This window comes from Haliotis cracherodii, unplaced genomic scaffold (genome assembly GCF_022045235.1).
Source record: "Haliotis cracherodii isolate W230 unplaced genomic scaffold, xgHalCrac1.p SCAF_11, whole genome shotgun sequence".
In the NCBI taxonomy this organism is placed as follows: Eukaryota; Metazoa; Mollusca; class Gastropoda; order Lepetellida; family Haliotidae; genus Haliotis; species Haliotis cracherodii.
This window is the reverse complement of record NW_027266266.1, coordinates 312,339-330,558: the sequence shown is the minus strand read 5'-3', so window position 1 is coordinate 330,558 and position 18,220 is coordinate 312,339. Positions and strand designations below refer to the sequence as shown.

Here is an 18,220-nt window from a genome sequence, read left to right as displayed (position 1 = left end):
CTTCCGGACGTGACATCATGCTACAATTTATTTTCTATGCAAAGGTGGTCAAGCTGACAAATGAACGAGTACACTACAGTTGAAGAGAGTGTCCGGTTTTTAAAAACAATTAGGTTTTCTGACAGCATTGTCCACATTTTGAATACATGTTTACCTGGAAACTGAAGTTAGATTTCCCAACAGATGTGACGTACAAACATTTTTAACAACCTCGATTACCAAGGGTATTGTCATCACACATACAATGCTCAGTCACATTCCCCAGACACTGCAGGACAGAAAACTGCTATTGATGGTGTCTGGCTTCCCCGTCATTTTCTGGCTGGGTTGGGGTATTCAACAGAATGTTGTGAACGTGATATATCCTGGAGAATACAAGTCTAAACACGTTTAGACCCAAAACAGGTTCACCTGTTAAGCACATTCCTAAACATGTTTACCTGTTAAACACGTTCCTGAACGTGTTCATCTGTCAAACACATTCCTAAACATATTCACCAGCTGAACACATTCCTAAACATGTTCACCTGTTCAACACATTCCTCAACATGTTCACCTGTTAAACACATTCCTAAACATGTTCACCTGTTAAACACATTCCTAAACATGTTCACATGTTAAACAAATTCCTAAACATGTTCACCTGCTGAACACATTCCTAAACATGTTCACATGTTAAACACATTCCTAAACATGTTCACCTGCTGAACACATTCCTAAACATGTTCACCTGTTAAACACATTCCTAAACATGTTCAGCTGTTAAACACATTCCTAAACATGTTCACCTATTAAACACATTCCTACAAATGTTCACCTATTAAACACATTCCTAAACATGTTCACCTGTCCATTATCTAACGTTGTCAGAGTTGAGATAATTGAAAACAAGCATGAAATACCCAATATGACACATCCGGTTGTGTGCAAGACAGGAAATATTTATGGTTTTCAAGACCTGCTATGGAAACGAGCATTACTCATATTTTAAGTCAAAGTCAAAGTCATTGCTATTGAGACTCGAAAAATATTCTTTTCAAAACCCCCCAAACTGTCAAAAGGTACCAGTTCACCACTAGCCCTATCTATGTGCCAATGTTGGTGAACATATCTCTCAAGGTTTTTTAGTTCTGCTCCGGAAACGAAACGTGACGGACGGATGGACGGATGGACAGCATTCATTCCTATTTTCCCCTTCCATTTCGTAGTGGGGATAAAAATGCAAAGGTTTCTAATCTTCGTTTAAAGGTTTATCTCCTAATTCGACTTGCTTCATCATACTGTTTGTTACGTTCTGTGTTAGTTCAAACTAAAGCCGATCGCCTCCGTGGTCTAGGGGTAGGGCGTCTGCCCGGAGAGCGGAAGGTCCGGGGTTCGATCCCCGGCCGCGTCATACCAAAATACGTTAAAAGATGGTACTTGTTGTTACTCTGTCTGGCGCTCGGCATTAAAGTGATAAAACAAGGACTGGTCGGCTCGGAGTATACCGTGTCTGAGTGGGGTATTCATGTTAAACTATGGCATCTCAAGGGGCTAAGACAGGCACAAGTCCGGGCTATACAAGCTAGTACTCAACCTTTAGCCGATATACGTGGGATCAATGTATTTGGGAAATATGACGCTGTCAGGAATTATAACTACATTAACATAATTATGATCCTTTTATATTATCCTATATTCATGTATAAGTGAAAATGTTATAAAAAAAATATCAATAAACAGACAATAACAACGTGATAGGAATAATTAACATATGTTTTCATACAATCTTCTCTCTCACCTTACCATCACATTAGCAATGTCATCCAGATTCATGACATGTGGTCAATGTACACGATATAGATAACTCTGCAATAAATACATTGTATCAAACACTCATTCACCCGGACAGTTGTTTATGGTATCTGGTCGAGGTTGTAAAACTATCAACTTAACAAGATAGCGTCAATTTACCAATTCTTTAACATGAACTATACAGATAACATGACAACAGATAACAGATGAACAGATAATGGACATATCAGATAATCGCCGCCAGCTGGGGGTGATATACGGTTGTTTGTTTGATGTCCTTGCAATTAATTGATTGCTTATTTCAAGGTGTCGGTGTACCGTTATGGGCCTCTGTGGAGGTAGTGAGGACCCGGATGAAGGAAGCTGTCAACATTGTTTGTTCAACTTCCTGTTGAGGCGAGACACTGACGTCATTTACAGAACGAATGCTGTTGGTATTGAGAGTGTGTAAGATAAATTTGTGATATTGTTTATAGTTGGAATAATGCGGTCAAGATTCATGTTTCGATTACTTAAGTAGAAAGAAGTACCTGTGGCGAAATATTCGTTGTAGATATAGTGAGGTAAGACAGGGGACGCTTGGACAAGCTTCTCTAAGTATGGAAGGGTATTAGTGCCACTGTCTAAAATGTCTTTATCAACTTCGTTCGTAATACTTTCATCAACGAAGATGATACTAACATCTACGTAGATGATACTGACATATACGTAGATAATACTGACATATACATAGATGATACTGACATATACGTAGATGATACTTACATATACGTAGATGACACTTACATGTACGTAGATAATACTTACATATACGTAGATAATACTTACATAAACGTAGATGACACTTACATATACGTAGATGATACTTACATGTACATAGATAATACTTACATATACATAGATGATACTGACATATACGTAGATAATACTTACATATACGTAGATGACACTTATATATACGTAGATTGTTTTTACATATACGTAGATGATACTTACATGTACGTAGATGATACTTACATATACGTAGATGATACTGACATATACGTAGATAATACTTACATATACGTAGATGACACTTACATGTACGTAGATGATACTGACATATACGTAGATGATACTTACATATACGTAGATAATACTTATATATACGTAGATGACACTTACATATACGTAGATGATACTGACATTTATTACTTGCTCGTGAAGAGATCACCCGTTTAATAAACATACAGCTGTATTACACATTGTGTAATACCAAAACGCGTGCTTATGTACTCTCGGAACACGTTTCACGAACAAATATTGAAAGCTCTCAACATCCCTTGGCTTATTCAACGACATTGCGTGTGGAGATGATAGATCACGTAGAGGAGCTTATGCACACTGGATGACCCCAGCAACCTTGTTGCTAGGTTGACGTCACATGGCATTGTTTCGCCGAAGGATCTTGCAACAAAATTCCACAAATTACGTCATCGGGTATTGTGACGTGATTGTAAACTTTGAGGTGCAAGGCCCCGTTCCACAAGGCGATCGTACGGTAGCGCGACGACAGTCGTTGGTCTAAGTTAAAGTATATAAGTTGCGATAACCTTAACGCTACGATAATTTTGTGGAACGGACGCCTGAATTCTAAAGGTGAACCGTTGGATGGTATTAAATTCATACGTTTCAACTTTTGACGTATTTGAAGTATTACTGTGTTAAACTCAGTTGGATTATGCCGTGGATCGTGTAGGTGTCAGCCTATTCACACTCAACAGTATAATTCTAAAAACGTTATAAATAGCCAGTAATAAATAAAATACTAAACTCGCTCCCGTGTAAAACCAATGTTATGAAACTCGTGAAAAGTTATGGTATCTGACTCGCTTTCGCTCGTCAGATACCAGAACTATTCACTCGTTTCATAAAATTGGTATTACACGGGGGCTTGTTTAGATCTAAACATGTCATGTCCGTGTCCACATCCTAAACACTTGTTTGACAGTGTAAGTGCCACCGGGTAACCATGGTTACCTTGTGAGTTGCTGTCTCCGGATTCAAGTTTGTTTTGTTCTTGGTTCTCAGGGTAATAATAAAAGCGACAATTAGCCACAAGAAATTCTGCTGAAAGAGGTGAGGTGAAATTGGGTTTAACGTCGCGTCCAAGATTATTGCACTTATATAGCGACGTGCATGCACGTGTATGTGTGTGTGTGGCTGCTTGTACTAGTCCGGACTGATGCCGATTTATAGTGCTAGCTCACTGAGATACCATGCCGCAGTTTAACATGAATACCCCACTCAGACACAGTATACTGACTCCGAGCCGACCAGTCCTTGTTTTAGCCCTTTAATGCCGAGCGCCAGACAGGGTAACAACAAGTACAATCTTTTAACGTCTTTTTGTATGACGCGGCCCGGGATCGAACCCTGGACCTTCCGCTCTCCGGGCGGACGCTCTACCACAGGACCACGGAGGCGGTCTCTGCTGAAAGAAGCTCGGTGGAAACTTGATGGCTGTCGTTATGTGAAGACCCAGTGTTCTAGTCCAAGAGTCACGTGCGCCCTAGAAGATCGACATCAGGATCTCATATAGCGCCTTTGAAGTTGCATAACCTACGTATTTATCTGCTCGTTGGCGTAGACTAAACTGTACCCGAAGGCTATAACACAGAGATGAAGCATGAAAATCAAAGCGAAGGAGGGGAATAGAAAAATACCTGAAGGATGGAATATGGCGAGGAATCATGAAAATCAAAGCGAAGGAGGGGAATAGAACAATACCTGAAGGATGGAATATGGCGAGGAATCATGAAAATCAAAGCGAAGGAGGGGAATAGATCAATACCTGAAGGATGGAATACGACGAGGAATCATGAAAATCAAAGCGAAGGAGGGGAATAGAACAATACCTGAAGGATGGAATATGGCGAGGAATCATGAAAATCAAAGCGAAGGAGGGGAATAGAACAATATCGAAGGATGGAATATGGCGAGGAATCATGAAAATCAAAGCGAAGGAGGGGAATAGAACAATACCTGAAGGATGGAATACGGCGAGGAATCATGAAAATCAAAGCGAAGGAGGGGAATAGAACAATACCTGAAGGATTGAATATGGCGAGGAATCATGAAAATCAAAGCGAAGGAGGGGAATAGAACAGTACCTGAAGGATGGAATATGGCAAGGAATCATGAAAATCAAAGCGAAGGAGGGGAATAGAACAATATCGAAGGATGGAATATGGCGAGGAATCATGAAAATCAAAGCGAAGGAGGGGAATAGAACAGTACCTGAAGGATGGAATATGGCAAGGAATCATGAAAATCAAAGCGTGGGAGGGGAATAGAACAATACCTGAAGGATGGAATATGGCGAGGAATCATGAAAATCAAAGCGAGGGAGGGGAATAGAAAAATACCTGAAGGATGGAATATGGCGAGGAATCATGAAAATCAAAGCGAAGGAGGGGAATAGAACAATATCGAAGGATGGAATATGGCGAGGAATCATGAAAATCAAAGCGAAGGAGGGGAATAGAACAGTACCTGAAGGATGGAATATGGCGAGGAATCATGAAAATCAAAGCGAAGGAGGGGAATAGAACAGTACCTGAAGGATGGAATATGGCGAGGAATCATGAAAATCAAAGCGAAGGAGGGGAATAGAACAATACCTGAAGGATGGAATATGGCGAGGAATCATGAAAATCAAAGCGAAGGAGGGGAATAGAACAATACCTGAAGGATGGAATATGGCGAGGAATCATGAAAATCAAAGCGAGGGAGGGGAATAGAACAATATCGAAGGATGGAATATGGCGAGGAATCATGAAAATCAAAGCGAAGGAGGGGAATAGATCAATACCTGAAGGATGGAATATGGCGAGGAATCATGAAAATCAAAGCGAAGGAGGGGAATAGATCAGTACCTGAAGGATGGAATATGGCGAGGAATCATGAAAATCAAAGCGAAAGAGGGGAATAGAAAAATACTTGAAGGATGGAATATGGCGAGGAATCATGAAAATCAAAGCGAAGGAGGGGAATAGAACAATACCTGAAGGATGGAATATGGCGAGGAATAATGAAAATCAAAGCGAAGGAGGGGAATAGAACAATACCTGAAGGATGGAATATTCCTTGGAAATATGTCAAAAGTAGGGGACATGAAAGGACAGTGAGCAATCATTGTAGTACGGGGAGAACGTTTGGAAATCGTAGAAAGGGGTAGTGAAATTTAGTTCGCGAATGTTAAGATATGTATCGCTGTAGTACCACGAACAAAGGTGAAAATCAATGCGAGCAAAAATGAACGTTCCGTGAAAAAGTTATCAACAGGTGGCAGTGGTGCCACATTTTACAATGGAATGGTCAATCTAAGGCTTGTGTTTTTAAACCAGGCTTTCGAAAAATTGCTTACCGGCTAGGAAGACAAAATAGCAGCAGATGAGGTACACCTTCATTGTTGAGGTTAAGCTGTACAGTTCAAGAGATAACTCCCTGTTATATATCTCCTCGCATCGACCTGTAGCCATTGGCAGTAACTCATTAAAACGTAGCGCAGTATGGATTATTTTCTTGTATCAACAACTCTCATCAGCAACGGCTGGTTACTACCAATATTGACAAATATCATTTGTTTTCCATGGTCAATGAGTAGCGCAGTAACAAAACGAGCATCGATTTCACTTTTGATTAAATTTCAACTTTCTGTAAAATCCAATTTTAAGGGAAAACAAAATAAATCCCTTTTTTGTAAATATCTTGAACCATACGACGGAAAGTTCTGCAACTAACCATACTGGTGTGCATTCATGGAGCCAGCTGCTTATTACTTCATAATTATTACTATCATTATTTCCCGAAAAGGCCGACACACGTCTGCCCACGATGCGGGAGTTCCTGGACCCTGCAGGTGTGGACGCCTCCTCCATGTGTGGACGCCTCCACCGGGTAGTATACATGGTCTTCCACGGCAGAAATGATGTTTTTTAACCAAAGTTCTTCCTTTACATTTTGATGAGGGTGGAAATCTGAAGGTGCCAAATCTGCCGAACACGGAGTATGTTCAACGAGTTCAAGGCCACGGTCATGCACGGCAGCCTTCGTGACAACTTGCTGATGCGCAGGTGCATTGTCCTGGTGGAACAACACACCTTTAGTTTTAGTTGTATAGCTTTGATATTTTGATGCATTTGGTAAGCAGGTTAGGATAATAGCGACCATTCATGCTCTGACCTTTCCGTTGTTGCTCCATAAGTGGGAGTCGTGTGGAATCCCAGAAAACCAAAGCCATCATCTTGCCAGCTGAAGGGACAGACTTCTTCGGATGACATGTTCGGATGTTAACATTTAACATTTTGTTAACATTTAGATGTTTAGTTTCGGGACCTGGGGCGTTTGTTTACAGGATTCAGAAACCTTGCAAAGTTCTGATCTAAAGTTCTGATCTAAAGTTCTGATCTAAAGTTCTGATCCAAAGTTCTGATCTAATATCGAACACTGCGTAAACAACTACAGGAGACTATCAAGGCTAAACGTCGTGGAAACCTCCCAAAACATGCGTTGTTCCAACAGGTAATGAAGCTGTACACGTCTGTTGTCGCCATGCTTTGAACCTTTGAACTACATGAACATCCTCCGTATCCACCAGATTTGGCACCGTCAGATTTCCACCCTCACCAAGCGTAAAGAATGAAATGCATTCTGGAAATGATGATGACGTCATGTCTGCTGAGGAGGACATTATACGCCAACATGAAGGCGCTTTCTACAGCAGCGGGGTCCAGGTGCTCCAGCATGAAGGCGCTTTCTACAGCAGCGGGGTCCAGGTGCTCCAGCATGAAGGCGCTTTCTACAGCAGCGGGGTCCAGGTACTCCAGCATGAAGGCGCTTTCTACAGCAGCGGGGTCCAGGTACTCCAGCATGAAGGCGCTTTCTACAGCAGCGGGGTCCAGGTACTCCAGCATGAAGGCGCTTTCTACAGCAGCGGGGTCCAGGTACTCCAGCATGAAGGCGCTTTCTACAGCAGCGGGGTCCAGGTACTCCAGCATGAAGGCGCTTTCTACAGCAGCGGGGTCCAGGTACTCCAGCATGAAGGCGCTTTCTACAGCAGCGGGGTCCAGGTACTCCAGCATGAAGGTGCTTTCTACAGCAGCGGGGTCCAGGTACTCCAGCATGAAGGCGCTTTCTACAGCAGCGGGGTCCAGGTACTCCAGCATGAAGGAGCTTTCTACAGCAGCGGGGTCCAGGTACTCCAGCATGAAGGCGCTTTCTACAGCAGCGGGGTCCAGGTACTCCAGCATGAAGGCGCTTTCTACAGCAGCGGGGTCCAGGTACTCCAGCATGAAGGCCCTTTCTACAGCAGCGGGGTCCAGGTACTCCAGCATGAAGGCGCTTTCTACAGCAGCGGGGTCCAGGTACTCCAGCATGAAGGCGCTTTCTACAGCAGCGGGGTCCAGGTACTCCAGCATGAAGGAGCTTTCTACAGCAGCGGGGTCCAGGTACTCCAGCATGAAGGCGCTTTCTACAGCAGCGGGGTCCAGGTACTCCAGCATGAAGGCGCTTTCTACAGCAGCGGGGTCCAGGTACTCCAGCATGAAGGCGCTTTCTACAGCAGTGGGGTCTAGGTACTCCAGCATCGCTTGCACAGGGATGTGGACCTCGGAGAGGACCATGTGGACAAATAATTTGCAACCGAATCAACGCAGTACATCAAATTTAGGATCATATCTTGTTAGCCACTTCCAGAAACATCTCGTAAGATGAGAATTTTGTTTTCTTAAATAATATTGTTATATTTGTTTTGCGTTTATGTTAACAACATGTATTGAATTTAACGATAACATCCCCATATGTCTACAATGTCACCCCAAACTTGTGTATTGTTCCGCAACGGTTTCGTCAACAGACGGAGATGGCAGATCGATGATATTTCCAAATGCTAACAAAACCTGACTGGTAATCGTCAAGAAGGCACGGCCGCCCGCCCTGCATGTACCTCCCCCACAACACCTGACAGTCAGCACACGGGCATCACGGCGGTATTCAGGTTATCTACCTAAAGCTTATCAGTCTTCATTAAGTCAAAACATGAGGTGTTGCAAACCGGAGAGCAAGGTATTTGGTCTGTGTACTTTACAGGGTAAAGAATCAACCAAGGGTTGCTGAGCAAAGTGTGGTTTTATAATGCAGCCACGTGTCGCCGAATGTGAACACACACTCGTCAAGACAACATCTGACACACTCAGGCGTTAATGCCTAAGGTTAGGTATTTAAATTTTATGTTAATCATGAATGTGCCACTGGTGGCGTGTGCCTCATCGATATATGTGACATTGATAAAATACGTTCACCCACGTATGTTAACAAGGCTACGGTATGTTGTATTGGATGTAATTTCAAAGATTGTGAGATTGTGATTCTGAGACACAAATGTAGGCGAACAACCCATGCCGCTATGGAAGTTGGCCAATTTAAAGTCACACCCACCTCCCCGATCCATTCGTCGTTAACACAATCATTTCCTCCTGACGTCAACATCGGCCACAGTCCCCCAGAAGTCCAGTCCCCCATTAGACCAGTCCCCCAGTAGTCCAGTCCCCCAGTACTCCAGTCCCCCAGTAGTCCAGTCCCCCAGTAGTCCGGTCCCCCAGTAGTCCCGTCCCCGAGTAGTCCAGTCCCCCAGTAGTCCAGTCCCCGAGTAGACCAGTCCCCCATTAGTCCAGTGCCCCATTAGTCCAGTCCCCCAGTAGTCCCGTCCCCGAGTAGTCCAGTCCCCCAGTAGTCCAGTCCCCCAGTAGTCCGGTCCCCCAGTAGTCCGGTCCCTCAGTACTCCAGTCCCCCATTAGTCCAGTCCCCGAGTACTCCAGTCCTCCAGTACTCCAGTCCCCCAGTACTCCAGTCCCCAAGTACTCCAGTCCCCCAGTACTCCAGTACCCCAGTACTTCAGTCCCCCAGTACTCCAGTACTCCAGTCCCCCAGTACTCCAGTCCCCCAGTAGTCCGGTCCCCCAGTAGTCCCGTCCCCGAGTAGTCCAGTCCCCCAGTAGTCCAGTCCCCGAGTAGACCAGTCCCCCATTAGTCCAGTCCCCCAGTAGTCCGGTCCCCCAGTAGTCCCGTCCCCGAGTAGTCCAGTCCCCCAGTAGTCCAGTCCCCGAGTAGACCAGTCCCCCATTAGTCCAGTGCCCCAGTAGTCCAGTCCCCCAGTAGTCCGGTCCCCCAGTAGTCCGGTCCCTCAGTACTCCAGTCCCCCATTAGTCCAGTCCTCGAGTACTCCAGTCCTCCAGTACTCCAGTCCCCCAGTACTCCAGTCCCCAAGTACTCCAGTCCCCCAGTACTCCAGTACCCCAGTACTTCAGTCCCCCAGTACTCCAGTACCCCAGTACTCCAGTCCCCTAGTACTCCAGTCCCCGAGTACTCCAGTCCCCCAGTACTCCAGTCCCACAGTAGTCCAGTCCCCCAGTAGTCCAGTCCCCCAGTAGTCCAGTAGCACAGTATTCCAGTCCCCCAGTAGTCCAGTCCCCGAGTAGTCCAGTCCCCGAGTAGACCAGTCCCCCATTAGTCCAGTCCCCCAGTAATCCAGTCCCACAGTGGCCCAGTCCCCCAGTAGTCCAGTCCCCCAGTACTCCAGTCCCCCAGTAGTCCACCCCACAGTAGTCCAGTCCCCCAGTAGTCCAGTCCCCCAGTAGTCCAGTCGCCCAGTAGTCCAGTCCCCGAATACTCTAGTCCCCCAGTAGTCCAGTCCCCTAGTAGTCCAGTAGTCCAGTCCCCCAGTAGTCCATTCCCCCAGTAGTCCATTCCCTCAGTACTCCAGTCCCCCAGTAGTCCAATCCCCCAGTAGTCCAGTCCCACAGTTGTCCAATCCCCCAGTAGTCCACTGTAGATGCATATGGAACTGTTGATGGTAACGGATGTTCGCACGTGGCAAACGTAACGAGCGTAACAAACTTTCTCAGTTCACTGCAGATTCTAGTACTTATGTGTGTGCTGACAATTAGGTGCCTCACTCTGGCAGTAAGGGTTCGAATCCCGGATGGGACTTGACCCCCCAAAAGAACTAGAATATGTACTTCACTGAAAAACAGCGTTATCCAAAATATAAGATATTTTATTGAAAGCATTTGAGATAAAATTCATTATTACTTGGAATTGAAAGCAACTTAAAGGGAGATAACTCAAAACGTTTGGATAGGTTATTCAGGTCATCGGCAGGCGTTATCCTTTCCCGTCTAACCTTTAAAGCGAGCTACATGTGGGTAACATGCACAATCCATATCGCAGCGTAACAGGAGCGGCATGGGGTATAAAATGAAGAGTGGAGGATCTGTGAGCGCAGGACGAAACCAGGCGAGGCTTGACAGTGACCATAAACCGCAGACAACTGGGCAGGCCGCCGCCGCAGACATCCAGTGTCAGCCGTTCGCTCTCGTCCAAGATGGCGCCATATCGGGTGAGGTTATTCGCAACATAATTTCAATAACCCCTCCTGAAACCCTAGGTTTGTTACGTTTTATAACCTCATGTATTTCTTGCGTCGTAATCCTGAGACAAGGAGTATCGGCGTTATTCCTCGTTGAAGAAACTTTATCACAGACTACCATGAGCCTGTACATGTAATATGACAGGGAACAGCTTTCTTCCGGACACAACGACAACGATCAAGTTTATTTCTGAGAAGCCGAATTCTTTATTCAACAGAACAGACACAACACAAAAATATTTCATGAAAGAAACTTTTATTTCCTTGACATTTCAGTGGTTTAAACACCAGATTCGTTTCTGATCCAGTCACGATAGCTGGATGCACGTGCATACACCGTCGGGGCTGTAGTGACGCAACCACTAATTACCCATGATGCAGCACCCAAAAGGGTGAACTGGTTACTTCCGCTCTTTTGACATACAAGAGGTCCTCCGCTGTCTCCCTGCAAGAGATTTAGCAAAACTGTAATAACACGAACACAAAGTAAGTGTTGTGAATGTGCTAATTAACGTTAATCTAGTAACACTAACAATTTGAAACAGAACCGATATTGTGACACGACAAAGGTAATATATGGAAGAATCCAATCAACGACAAGGTACCGCATCACGCACAGTCTGTGTGGAGACATAGGTATGTGTGGAGACAGAGGTGTGTGGAGACAGAGGTATGTGTGGAGACATAGGTATGTGTGGAGACAGAGGTATGTGTGGAGACAGAGGTATGTGTGGAGACAGTATGGAGACAGAAGTGTGTGTGGAAACATAGGTGTGTGTGGAGACAGAGGTGTGTGTGGAGACATAGGTATGTGTGGAGACAGAGGTGTGAGTGGAGACATAGGTATGTGTGGAGACATAGGTATGTGTGGAGACAGAGGTATGTGTGGAGACAGAGGTATGTGTGGAGACAGAGGTATGTGTGGAGATAGAGGTGTGAGTGGAGACAGAGGTATGTGTGGAGACAGAGGTATGTGTGGAGACAGAGGTATGTGTGGAGACAGAGGTATGTGTGGAGACAGTATGGAGACAGAGGTATGTGTGGAGACAGAGGTATGTGTGGAGACAGTATGGAGACAGAGGTATGTGTGGAGACAGAGGTATGTGTGGAGACAGAGGTATGTGTGGAGACAGAGGTATGTGTGGAGACATAGGTATGTGTGGAGACAGAGGTATGTGTGGAGACAGAGGTATGTGTGGAGACAGAGGTATGTGTGGAAACATAGATGTGTGTGGAGACAGAGGTATGTGTGGAGACAGAGGTGTGTGTGGAAACATAGGTGTGTGTGGAGACAGAGGTGTGAGTGGAGACAGAGGTATGTGTGGAGACAGAGGTATGTGTGGAGACAGTATGGAGATAGAGGTATGTGTGGAGACAGAGGTATGTGTGGAGACAGAGGTATGTGTGGAGATAGAGGTATGTGTGGAGATAGAGGTGTGTGTAGAGACAGAGGTATGTGTGGAGACAGAGGTATGTGTGGAGATAGAGGTGTGTGTGGAGACAGAGGTATGTGTGAGACATAGGTGTGTGTGGAGACAGAGGTATGTGTGGAGACATATGTATGTGTGGAGACAGAGGTATGTGTGGAGATAGAGGTGTGTGTGGAGACAGAGGTATGTGTGGAGATAGAGGTATGTGTGGAGACAGAGGTATGTGTGGAGATAGAGGTGTGTGTGGAGACATAGGTATGTGTGGAGATAGAGGTATGTGTGGAGACAGAGGTATGTGTGGAGATAGAGGTGTGTGTGGAGACAGAGGTATGTGTGGAGACAGAGGTATGTGTGGAGACATAGGTGTGTGTGGAGACAGAGGTATGTGTGGAGACAGAGGTATGTGTGGAGACAGAGGTATGTGTGGAGACAGAGGTATGTGTGGAGACAGAGGTGTGTGTGGAGACAGAGATGTGTGTGGAGACAGAGGTATGTGTGGAGACATAGGTATGTGTGGAGACAGATGTATGTGTGGAGACAGAGGTATGTGTGGAGACAGTATGGAGACAGAGGTATGTGTGGAGACAGAGGTGTGTGTGGGGACAGAGGTATGTGTGGAGACAGAGGTATGTGTGGAGACAGAGGTATGTGTGGAGACAAAGGTGTGTGTGGAGACAGAGGTATGTGTGGAGACAGAGGTGTGTGTGGAGACAGAGGTATGTGTGGAAGAGAATCTTGAAAGTTGTGCTGCTGGAAACTGTGAGCCAATGAAGTGTCTTGAGAGGTGAAGTGATATGGTGTTACTTGGGCGTCGTGGTGAGGGATCTGGCTGCTGGAGTGTCTGGAAGCTGTAATTGGTAAGGTGATTGTTTGTTGTTGTTTAACGCCGCACTCATCAATATTCAAACTATATGACGGCGGTCTGTAAATAATCGAGCCTGGGCAAGACAATCCAGTGATTGGCATCATGCTCTTCGATCCACACAATCAGGATACGATGACAAGTTTCCCGTTAGTTGTCTTCACTGGAAGCATGGGTTGCTGAAAACCTATTCTAACCCGGATCGTCACGGGTCAGTGCGTGAAGTGACACTGATGGTATTCCGCACAAGAGAGAGAGTAACACAAATCAAGTTGCGAAAAGATAAGTGATGGTGCTAGCATCTTTGTGGCTTTCTGGAGAGATACATCAACAGAGATACTCTGCATCCACACATACCTCAAATCTAATGAAGATAGAAATGACCTGTCGTGTATCGTGTTCTTCCTTGACATGTTAGAGTCGACTATAATGCCAAGCTTCTTTAGTTGTGCAGATGATGTGACAAAAAGGTCACAGTCTTGCACGTGATTGTGGAATGTTCTGTCGCTGTTGATATGATCCGGCGATAAACTTCAGTTTTCCCTTAACTTAGTTTAAGAAATTGACTTTCATCTAAAAACACATTTAGTGTATGCAAGTTTTTTAAGTCGTATGATTTGTTGTTTGACAACTTGGTCTGGCAGCAGTGAGACTATGGGTTCCATCAGCAGTCTTACAACACTACGTTAAACATGTTGACTGTGCAGGCCCATCAGAAATAACCGACGTTCCCTGACAAACTTAATACTTTCCCCGGAAATACCCGATATCATTCCGGTGATACCCGACATATTCCCGGAAATACCCGATATGATCCCGGAGATACTCTGCATTTTTTCGGAAATACGCGATATGATACCGGAGATACTCTGCATGTTCCCAGAACTACGCGATCTGATCCCAGAGATACCCGACATATTCCCGGAAATACTCGATATGATACCGGAGATACTCTGCATGTTCCCGGAGAGTTATGGGTTACGTACGTTACAACCTCCAGTCACGCCATTAAAGTCGAAGGCACAGATGTGGTCGGATCTGACAGCACTGCCGATGCGACTGCGGCAATCACTGTAGGAGATGACGTTTGTGGGAGCCTCTTGCAGTTTGTCAGGCAAGCCAGCGTTACTTCCTGGAAAGAATAATTACTTAGAAATGCAAGATGAATATATTTTGTCTACGGGCTACTAGATTTCGATTGCCAAGGAAGTGACGCTACAACAGAGCCCCCATAGCGCAGTACGCAAAATTGTTAACCGTTTTGCACATATATTAACCTTTTCACTAACTCATGAACTGGCGTATGCCAGTGATCGTGACGTCACTAGTGAATTCTTCTTTCAAAAGTAAACCATGACGATTAGTAAGTAAAAGTTAATTCGGAGAAGGAAAAGCGCTAGAGGTTACCATGCGTTCTACCCCATCCTGTGATGAAACAGTTGCTCTCCCCGGCGAAGTCGTCGTTGGTGTCGATGAGGTTGGCGGGCTGGATGGCGGAGTTCATGACGACGTCGGTGTTGAACTGGATCAGCGCGATGTCGTTGGGGAACCCAGACTGGTTGGGATTCCACCCCGGGTGCTAAGATGAGATATAGTTGAGATACAAGTGAGATATATTTGAGATATAGTTGAGATACAAGTGAGATACAGGTGAGATATAGTTGAGATTCAGGTGAGATACAGGTGAGATATAGTTGAGATTCAGGTGAGATACAGGTGAGATATAGTTGAGATTCAGGTGAGATACAGGTGAGATATAGTTGAGATTCAGGGGAGATACAAGTGAGATACAGATCAAAACTATATCAAGTAATGAAGGTTGACAACACCGGGTATTTTTACCACTGCTTCGTTAATTGCTAACTACTTTCAAAAACATACACTTGTCGGAGCAACAACACTTAAGAGTACCTGAATATCTCTTGTGTACAATAGTCATGCAAACGGGGAATTGATATGGGTATGTGAAAGTTCATGTACTCACGATGACGAACCTGGTGACTCCAACTTTCTGGTCGAAGCCGGTGTCGCTGGCGAGACTGTGACCTCCAAACACCACCTCGTAGTCACCGACACCCCTACAAGCATATCGTGTTATATGACATTCTCGTCGTCACCGACGCCCTCACAACATGGACGTGTTACATGACATTCTCGAAGTCACCGACGCCCTCACAAACATGGACGTGTTATATGACATTCTCGGAGTCACCGACGCCCCTACAAACATGGACATGTTATATGACATTCTCGTAGTCACCGACACCATCACAAACATGGACGTGTTACATGACATTCTCGTAGTCACCGACACCCTCACAAACATGGACGTGTTACATGACATTCTCGTAGTCACCGACGCCCTCACAAGCATGGACATGTTACATGACATTCTCGTAGTCACCGACGCCCCTACAAATATGGACGTGTTATATGACATTCTCGTAGTCACCGACGCCCCTACAAGCATGGACATGTTACATGACATTCTCGTAGTCACCGACGCCCCTACAAACATGGACGTGTTATATGACATTCTCGTAGTCACCGACGCCCCTACAAGCATGGACGTGTTATATGACATTCTCGTAGTCACTGACACCCCTACAAACATGGACGTGTTATATGACATTCTCGTAGTCACCGACGCCCTCACAAACATGGACGTGTTATATGACATTCTCGTAGTCACTGACACCCCTACAAACATGGACGTGTTATATGACATTCTCGTAGTCACTGACACCCCTACAAACATGGACATGTTACATGACATTACTGTAGTCACCGACACCCTCACAAACATGGACGTGTTATATGACATTCTCGTAGTCACCGACACCCCTACAAACATGGACGTAGTCAATAGTTCTATAGTCAATAGTTGATCATTCTTAAGTCGATCGTTCTTTAGTCACTAGTTCATTAGTCAATAGTTCTTTAGTCAAAAGTTCTTTAGTCGATTGTTCATTAGTCAATAGCTCTTTAGTAAACTGTTCTTTAGTCAGTAGTTCATTCGTCAATATTTCATTAGTCAATATATAGTTATTTAGTCAATAGTTTTTTAATCAATAGTCCATTAGTCAACATTTCATTAGTCAATAGTTATTTAGTCAATAGTTCTTTAGTCAACTGTTCATTAGTTAATAGTTCATTAGTAAATGGTTCTTTATTAAATAGTTCATTAGTAAACAGTTCTTCAGTGAATAGTTGGTCAAAATTTGGTTGGACTATTTCAAAATATAAACATCTAAATGACATCTCAGACAAATGCTCAGTGTGTGGCAACAGATCATGATATCGGTATATACACCTTAAGCACCTTATTCATCTATCGTATCGGCAAATCCTGCGATGTGTTTGGACACTTGTATCTAATCTTTAGTTCCAAACGTTTTCTCAAGCTCACTCGGGTACTTACAAGTTGGGGTCATCCACGCAATGGGCGGCAGTCAACGCCCACCGGGAGTTCAGCAAGGAGCAGCCACAGGTGTGAGTTATCTCCCCTGAGGATCGGAGCTTCCTGAGCGAACCCTGCCATTGCCACGTGTTCGGCCCTGCCTCCGAGCCTCCGACAATGTGCGAGGCAACGTCAGCACCTTAAGAACACAAATGCATGTGTTCTCATTATTCACATGTACTTTACAGAGGGACATCTTCCCGAGACAAGGGAGTTAGCTGACTATAAAAGTCCAGTTCCCACCCTTGCCGAACTAGGTCGGAATTTCAAGGCTCGATCGCAGCGCCAGTTGTGGCTATTACGAGTTATGTCCCTCTTCTGTCCCTCCCATTGACCAATCAGATTCCACCTCTGATATCACTTGCATTTGCTTCAAACAAAATGGCGACGACCAGGCAAGACGATCTGATCGATCCTCAGGATCTATATTAATATGAAATTAAACGGGTCTTACCCGGCGAAGTGCATCACATTCCCTGAACCTGATTTGGAAAATATCTGTTGACGCCCAGTTGGCGGTACACATGCTTTGCAAATCCTGCAATCGACCGAAATCTGCACGGCATTTTTCGAACCGGATGTCGATTTCGTTACGCAATTTTGATTGGACTACGCATAGACTCGTTAGTCCAGCAAACATATAACTCCGGAATTCAAGCCAAGTTCGGCAAGGGCGAAAACGGGACTTTTATAGTTAGTTAACTGCCTTGGCTGGGGAATACGCAGAGGGAATGTCATATACAGTTGGTCACTTACCGACTACAGCAATACCAAGACAGAGAATCAGCAGAGTCTTCATTCTGATCTATATCACAGCGACATCGTCGTCGGCGATTTATAAGAAGTCTATGATGAACAGGTGCATGTTTCCAACCACCACGTCATCACCGGCAGTGTGGTCAAGGGTAATAACGTCATAAAACTGCAACATCTTTCACTTCTCACCCCACGTGGCAGAAACTAATGTCAAGGTACTTGTCCTTCACGGATCTCCATAACTCAACATATATTTACGGGGTATTAACGGGGTCAAGGTAGCATGGGTTTGGCAGTGAAAGTAGGTTTAATTTATATCATTCGAAACTCACTTTGGTTGTCTCCTAAATGAAATTATATTGTGAATCTCATTCCAGTAAATATCCTTATTTCTTTAGACCCAATGCAAGTTCAGGACAGGACTCTTCACAACGTTCAAGCTGGACACAT

The 18,220-nt window shown here is 44.8% G+C and overlaps 2 protein-coding genes across 2 annotated transcripts in view; both read right to left on the bottom strand.

Moving 5' to 3' along the window:
- Positions 1-6,716, bottom strand: part of LOC139455986 (chymotrypsin-like elastase family member 1) — a 30,622-nt gene extending 23,906 nt beyond the window's left edge. Inside the window, exon 1 of the mRNA XM_071237508.1 lies at positions 6,662-6,716. Within this exon, the coding sequence (XP_071093609.1) occupies positions 6,662-6,716 (55 nt within the window). The remainder of the gene's footprint in view (positions 1-6,661) is intronic.
- A 4,826-nt stretch (positions 6,717-11,542) lies between these two features.
- Positions 11,543-17,813, bottom strand: LOC139455170 (elastase-1-like). The gene is made up of 6 exons (XM_071236723.1): positions 17,771-17,813; positions 16,976-17,153; positions 15,539-15,632; positions 14,962-15,133; positions 14,541-14,686; positions 11,543-11,707 (listed from the first exon to the last, which is right to left on the bottom strand). Exons 1-6 carry the CDS (start codon positions 17,811-17,813, stop codon positions 11,543-11,545), a joined length of 798 nt encoding a protein of 265 aa, XP_071092824.1.
- Positions 17,814-18,220: the final 407 nt, after the last annotated feature.